Genomic DNA, 8,270 nt, shown 5'->3' on the forward strand with positions numbered 1-8,270 from the left:
ATCGAATTGAGAACGTTGTGTTTATTTTATTTGTTATTCAGTAAAAAATATTTAGATATACATTGTAATATTCTACAGTGTCTTATTATCTCATAATCATTGAAAATGCACTGAAATGCAACCAATTTTAGGGGCATTTTTGTTCAGTGATAAAATAGTCAACTTTTGTTGGAAAAAGTTTTTTTTTACATTCTTTACATGTTACTTGTTTTTCGATACCCACAATGAACAATTTAACTTTAATTACTTATCAAAGTCTATTGGGGTCGATTGATCTTTGACCCCCTCCTCTAATTAATGCAAAATAGCAGAAAACTTTACCACTTTTCAGTTAGAAAAGAATGATATTCAAAAACTACATTGATTAATCTTTCCATTGACATATGATATACTTTTTATGAGCAACTCGGCGGGTGTTTCTAGAAATGCAGAGGACACTTACCCTACCAGTGCACCTGGTCCATGCTCCCAGTTTTTAGTGGAGTCCGAGTTGCTCATTTACTTTTGTTACTTTGTATGTATGATTTTAGTTACTTTATGTTCTTTGTTGTGTATGTCTGTCTTCCATGTCTGGTCTTTGTCCCTGGATTACATTCTTTTGATTACCGCTATAACCTTGGTTCCCTTGATTACTCTTCCACTTGTTACTACTAAATTTTTACAGCATGCTTTACCATGTGTATGGGAAGGGAGCAACCTAATAAGGAATTTCTGATACATTTGAAAGCTTTGCACAAGAATGCTGAAGTGAAATTTTAAAAAGATAATGAAAACATGTAGAATGATCTATATATTTGTTATAATTTCTGTATTTTCTATATTGTATTATCCTTATATTTTCAGTTACTATGACTCAAACTTCATCAACCTGTGATGCGTTCAACAAAGTGAACTCTTGTCCTATCAACCAAGGATGTGCTATAAATAGCACCAACGAGTTACCTTATTGTTCGTAAGTAGAAGTTTTCTCACTAAATGAGACAAGAATATTTCTGTTTTCAGCCATGTGAGATTTCCTTTTTTCACCCATGAGTGAGATATAAAGCACTACAAAATTGTAAATTCAAAGGAAATTTATTGGCATGCACAACGTTTTTAATTGGCATACTAATATTAAAATCTATCGTAAAAGTGAGAAAAAAATTCCAACAGTCTGCAATAAAATGCAGCAGTCTGAAATCTCAGAGCCTCATTAGAGGACCTTTGGTGTCCAAGATTTCTCTCAATTCTGGTTAAAGTGTAAAACTTGCTTTCATTAAGGTTAAGGAGGTAGATCTAGGGTAAGGGAAATAACTCATGAAATCAGTGATATGTTTGTATCATATTCAATTTCACCAAAGCCTATCAAGATTTCATTTGAAACAGTATGGAATCAATCCAAGTTACTTTGATGCTTACATAAGATTGATGTAAAGTCCTAAATACAAACGTTCCAATGATCTGTAAGAGTTGTGTCCTTTACCCTAGGTCTACCCCCTAAAGTTACATTGACATCACACTTTAACCACTTCTATTAATGAAAATGAATTTTAGATTATCTATATATGTATCTTACAAAGAGTCTGCTTTGTAGTAGAATTTAGTTAAGGTTTATTTTGTGATTTATATCACAATGATACAATTTCTTGATTGTCCCAAAAAATGTATAAACCCCCTTAGTGGTCTAGTTTGGTAGGTTTGACCAGTTTAATCCATTATTGAGTCAAAACATACTGCAAATGGTGAACAAATTTATTGTAATTTGTGTATTTTAACATGATTTAATTGCAAGTAAGTTTTTCTACAAAACAGTCATATTTATGTTTTCAGACCTCTGCCAAGTACAGATAACTTCCCATTGATAATTGGTTTAGGAGTTGGTATACCATTGTTTTTCATAGTAGTGGCATTAATTGTGGTGCTTTGTATATATAATAGAAGGAGAAAGAAGAATCAATATGTAGATGAGGATGATCTAGATAGGTAATTAGATTATATTAAATGTCAAGTTACCAATTAAGTTGTATTACAAATATTTTCATTCAAATTCAATACAAGTTTGATAAACTACAAATTTAAGAGACGAAAATATTGATTTTACTTAATCTAAAAATCTAATAATTCAGATAGAAATTAAAAAAATAAAATAATTCTATAAAACTGATTAGGTTTATCTAGAAATTTTTCATGGAAACAGATGACATATATTTTGTCTTTTGGTACAGGATTTTTATATTATAAGGGTAGAACAGTTCATGATGATGTGTTGTGTACCATGGTTTGTGACATTTGACCTTGAACTTGACCTCAAGGTCAAATTAATGTACAGCATTTGTACTACAGCAGGGCCCTCCAGAGATGGATTTCATCTCAGTGTTATCTATTTGCTACAAGAAATGATGAGATTCTTTATACATTGTTTAAATGGTCATTTAAAAAAATTAAAGTAGTTGCTATTTTGTTTTTATTTTATTGATATTAGGATCAAAATCAGAGCACCCATAGAGATGGAAAGGGTCCGAGAACAAAGAACTTTACATTTAAGTTGGTCTGAACAAAATCATTCTGTATTTTGTGTTATCTATGTTACAGAACAATGCCTCCTGATCAAGGATTCTTTACTGGTGCTATACCAGGCAGATTCAATAGCTGGAATCGGCCATCTCAGTATTTTAATGGTCATTGGGATGACGAGTCTGTTGAATCAGATAGAGGTGCTTATGACAATGAAATGTTTAGATCTAAAGATCCATATGGTATGTCGCATAATTGCTGTTATTTAGATTTGAGCAGTTGACAGGCAAATTATTACAGAAACAACTGTCCACTCTGTTTAGGCTTTATGAGCAATTCTATTTTCTATTATCTCTATCAATTCATAAGTGAGAAAAAAATTGTTTTTATTAAAAAGTTTTCTGGGAAAACAAGTACCTGATAATATTAAATAATGCCAACTTATAATTGTGTATTTAGAAATGCTTGAGTTAAGTTTTACAAGTATTGCCATGAGTTATAGGGTAAAAAAGACTGAATTGAGATTTACATATATATTGCAATGAATTATATGGTAAAAAAGACTGAATTGAGATTTACATATATATTGCAATGACTTATATGGTAAAAAAGACTGAATTGAGATCTACATATATATTGCAATGACTTATATGGTAAAAATGACTTTGAATTTAGACCTTCATGTATTACATGAATTATATGGTAAAAAAAACTTTGAATTTAGTTTTACATTTTTTGCAATAAATTATAAGGTGGAAAAAATCTTTAAATTAGGTGCTTAGTGTGTTGCCATGATAGTACAATCATAAGATTATTTTTATTTCCATTACAGTATATGATAATAATAAAGGAGGAAAATCTCACTTCTCATGGGATTTTATATTCCAAAGTTTACCTGCTACAGGTCAAGTAAGTAATACCATCAACTACCAGTATGTCATCTAGCAAATAACATATACACAGGTAAAACATGTGCTCATGACTTTCACCTGAACTGAGTTCAAATTTATTGATGGATCCTTCACTTGAAATTGAACTTTTTACATGATATTTATGTAATATAAATTTGACATGAAAATCACACAAAAATCTCATTAAGTTTTTGTGAATTTCATGGGAAAATCAATTCATATGAATTTCACATTGAAGTCACACAAATATCTCGTTAAGTTTATGTGAATTAGATGGGAGGCTCAATATATGAATTTTATGTGAACAATATATGCTTGTGTAATTTTAATAACATTCCAGTGTTTTATGTTTGAGTCCAACATTGATTGCCAATATTTATAAACACTTTTGGATTATACCTGTAGATTACTGAAATCTCATGAATTTATTTTTTAATTAATGTCAATATTGTTTTATAATACTTTTTACAAAATGTAGAAAGATGTCTGTATATACCAAAAGAAAAAAGGTCTTGTACAAAGTCAAGTCTTGCCTAACAGTAATACTTTTTTGCAGTATCGTATAAAGAGACCAGAAACTGAAAGTCAACCCAACCCAGTGTTCTCAGTAAGTATATAGAAGGAATTTTGATAACAATCAAAACAGTAGTGCAGCTCCAGCTGTTTTTACACACATCAGAGGGAGAGTTGTGAATATTAAGTCCTCCTTGTGTCTATTTGCCTATCACTTTTTGAGTTTCCAGATAATTGTGTTAGGTTTTTCTTGACCACTTACGAAACAACAGGCCCAGTTTGATTTTTTTTTGTATTTCGCTTGCATTTCAGAGTTATGACCCTTTGTCTCCCATAAGACATTGTTGACATGTTTTTAAAAATATTGATTTTATAAAGTCTATGGGATCACTGAATTATCCTTTTCACAAAAAAATCTTTAAAATCATTTTAGAACTCTATGGAACTAAAATTTTATGTTTGCTCATCTATTTTTAGATTTTACCTGGTGGTTGGATTTATATATTTTTTTTTATTTTCAGAAAAAAGGTCCCTCAACAAATGCATAATAGAATGATGTAGGATTAGTTAACAATTTCCTCATAGAGGGCTTCCAAAACCTCCTAATGTGCCAATTTTAGCAGGAAGTAGTGAAGATCTTTACATAGAGTGGCAGAATATTTGTTTTTATTGACTTTTGTTAAGTTTATGTTGCTGTTATAATTGATAAGGGTTATGGGTAACTGATAGTGATTTCATTATTTTTCCCATTTGTGTGCTAATCTATATAAAATTCAGACACTGCCAATGGTAGAGGTGATTCATGGTACAGAATAACCCACTAAATAAACAATGCTTTATTGGTCTACATTTATCATATTTTAATACTTAACTGTGGTCTTTTCTGCAGCATACAGGTCTGTATTTTGAAGAGAACAATGCTTTCATTTTCTACATAAATCAACCAAATTAAGAATGATCTCTTTCAAAGTGCCAATTTCGAGATCATACACAATCTGTAATTTGATCTAATAAATTCAATGTATGAATGACAAACCTAGACTGATTATGTGGTATATAACTGTTTCTGAATTAGAATAGTAAATTTTTAGGATTTTTGATATGCATCACCTATCTGATTTTTATAAAGACTACTACTTAAATATTATTTTGAAGTGTAATTACCTCCCATGTTGTGACATTTTATTTCTCTGATAAATGGCAAATGTTGGTCAGTTCATTTATCATTTTTTTTCTGAAGAGCAAATTTCAAATTTCACTGTTCTTGTAACATGTGTAATTTTGCATTTAACTTTTGGTGGTAATTTTTGACAATCAGCTATAAGAAAATCCTTGCTTGTGAAAGCAATGGTGAGCAATCAAATTTAGATTTATTGGAATAATAGAAGTGTCAAAGGTAAAATTTTGACACGGTTTGCAACTCATTCATGCCAAATATGACTATTTTGTATATATAAATCTATATGCAGGGTTTTTTTTTCTGAAGAAAGAAGATTTTTTTCATGTATAGAGATTTTGTACTCGTGTGTATGTTTGAATATAATTTTCATATCTAGTATAGTTTTGTAAAATTATGAATGCAAGAGACTGATACATGATTTTTTTGTTAAATGAAGTAAACTGAAATGTGTGCTGGAAATTTGTAGCAAAAATAAGTGAAATTGTATATTTTATGTGTGTGTGTGACGGTGTGAATGGAGGGTCATGTACATATTTTGGGTGTGACATTAATATATCATTGGGCAAGCCCTAGACAAATATGTTGTATGATAATTATTACCTACTTATTTAAGCTCTTTTCAAGTGCACAAACATGTCCCCAAAAAAACAGATATGTGGAAAATTATTTTTGAAAATTTAAATGATTTCATTTAATTCCTAATTCACAAATTCTGTCTTGACATATTGGTTTAATGGTGGCTTAAATCTGGTTTCCTTTTTTTGGGATATAAATCAATGATTATTTTTTATGTATTGGTGCTATATGTATTTGTTTCAATATTTATAGTTAAATATTTAAAGATTATTATGTAGTTAAGTATATTAACATTATTTTTTAGGAAATGATAAGAATTTGATATTACACTACTCTAATATAGTCCCAGCAAAATTGTGGTGTATGTTTTAGGTACAAATAAAATTTATTTACACTTTAAACAAATTGCTATTCAAGCAGAATTTCTAGCTCTGATTTTTGTATTTAAAAAGCTTTAAATGTTACTCAAAATATGCATTTGGGAAAAAGATTTGTTTGAACAAAAATGCATAATCAGTCTTCATTTTGCTGTCATTGTGTCTTCAGTATTAAAGGATCACGTGATTGTGCATGGTTTTAACTCAGGGATGTAGAAAAAAAAATCATGTATTTACATTTCAGTGCTTTCATCTTATTTAAATTCAAATATTCATTTTGATATTTTTCTGTCCGAGGCAGTATTTTTTTTTTTATAAATTTGATTTTCAAGAGATATTTTTCAAAAGTTATTTTTATCTCGGTTTCATTTATAATTTTAGTATATTTTCCAAATCAACTGTTTTTAAATGGTTTTGAAGTCTTAAAACTTTAAAGAGAATCATACATGTAATGATAAATTTTTATCATAGTTCATGCCTAGTTTTGTACTGTATTTCTTTGTCTCTGTTTTATTTTTTATTGTCTGTTTAAATGTATTGTTTCCATATTGAAGTGCAATATTTATTTCTTGATGGTTTTGGATATCTGACATTTTCTAACTTGGAAATAAAAGCACATAGATTTTAATAAGATCATTTTTGCACTAACAGCATTTTTTTAATGTAACGTTTGCTTTTTGAACACTTTTTAGCACACCAAAACCTGCTTAAATGCATAGCGTTTATATGCAGATTTAGTTTTTATATTATTGTTCAGAAATATATATTAATAAAGCTTCAACACTTTTAATGAACCTGCTGTCAAGTTCTTTTTGACAGTTATAATTTTAAAAAAAAATATGTCTACATTTTAATCTCCCGAAACAATAAAAAAGGCAATTTTTTCCTATTTTTGTTGTTAAAATATTATTAAGAAAGTCATGAATATTGCATTTTTAAATAAGAGATGATTTGTATTTTGAGTGCAAATTTATAACTTGAGTTTTAATTGTGTATGAAGAATATTTCAATTCAGAAATTTTTTCAGGTGTGATGTAAGAATATATATTATATTATTAAAGCATTTAAATGAAGAATCAAAATAATATTTATAAAAGCATATATTTTATACAATAAATAATATTCATCTATGTGTAGGTATTTTGTATTAGAAAAATTAGAAAAATAGGGAGAACATTAATTTTCCACATTAAATCTATAAAACGGTATTTTTTTTTTACTCCGAAACGAATTTTTTAGGAAGGTGTTCTTTTTCTTTCTGCTTAGATATTTACAAATCTAGTTCATAAAAGGAACGGTGTGCCTTCATTCAGTAAATAACTGTTCTTTCTAAATTAGATAATTTATAAGGCAAGTGTATTTTTATGCTGTTTTAAGCATTGTATTAATGCAAGTAATAAGATTTATAAAACATTTCACTTTAAAGTTTGGTGTGCACTCTGCATAATTCATACTGTATAAATCAACAACTTCGGGGGGTGGGGGGGTCCTATGCCTGTAATGTTTTGTCAGCCAGTACTGAAATAGATATTAACATTTTCATTCTCCCGTCTTTTTGTTCTTGCAATGAGGCAATTATGTGAAATTAAAAATGCCTAATTCATCTTAAATCCTAAATAGCTTTGTTAACATTGCTAAGTTTTACACACAGCCTTTAGCCAAATTTGTGGTCACACATAACAAATACGGCATGTTTTAGATTCAGGTGTCAATTTCACAAGAAGTCGTAAGTGTGAAATTGATCATAAATTATGACGTCATAATGCTATTTTTGGTTGTGACGTCATTACTTATGATCAACTTTACGCTTACGACTTCTTGTGAAATTGACCCCTCTTCTGATTCTGATTCTATCACTGATAAACAAAAAAGAGCCATTTAGAGTGAAGTCCAGATAATTAATTGAAAGTATGTTTTTGGAGATTTGTATTAATTTGAGTAAAATAAAACGGATTTTGAAAAAAATGTATTTCTAAAGATTATAAAGCACAGAATAGTAAATTATAAACTTTAAGTATTCCTCACATGAATTTATTAATTAATTAATTAGATTTTTTATCAGATATGGTAAAATATGTCTAAATGTGTCGTGGACAAATTTACGAACATCTCTGAAACTATTAGACTAACAGGATGTTAACTTGGCACGATTATTCCTTTAAGTATTTTGCCAAAAAAATGAATGTTTGGATTAATGATCCGTGAAAACACATGGCCGCC

The 8,270-nt window shown here is 29.0% G+C and overlaps 1 protein-coding gene across 4 annotated transcripts in view; it reads left to right on the forward strand.

Moving 5' to 3' along the window:
* Window positions 1-7,197, forward strand: part of LOC148611772 (uncharacterized) — a 68,383-nt gene extending 61,186 nt beyond the window's left edge. For all 4 annotated transcript variants that reach the window (XM_088592636.1, XM_088592637.1, XM_088592635.1 and 1 more), the window contains 6 exons: window positions 844-952; window positions 1,810-1,962; window positions 2,572-2,735; window positions 3,326-3,402; window positions 3,961-4,011; window positions 4,439-7,197. In XM_088592636.1, coding sequence (XP_088448762.1) covers window positions 844-952; window positions 1,810-1,962; window positions 2,572-2,735; window positions 3,326-3,402; window positions 3,961-4,011; window positions 4,439-4,465 — 581 coding nt within the window. In that variant the 3' untranslated portion in view covers window positions 4,466-7,197. The remainder of the gene's footprint in view (window positions 1-843; window positions 953-1,809; window positions 1,963-2,571; window positions 2,736-3,325; window positions 3,403-3,960; window positions 4,012-4,438) is intronic.
* Window positions 7,198-8,270: the final 1,073 nt, after the last annotated feature.

Source organism: Perna viridis, chromosome 7, assembly GCF_037379345.1.
Source record: "Perna viridis isolate PV_CMFRI_1.1 ecotype Kerala chromosome 7, ASM3737934v1, whole genome shotgun sequence".
Taxonomy (NCBI): Eukaryota; Metazoa; Mollusca; class Bivalvia; order Mytilida; family Mytilidae; genus Perna; species Perna viridis.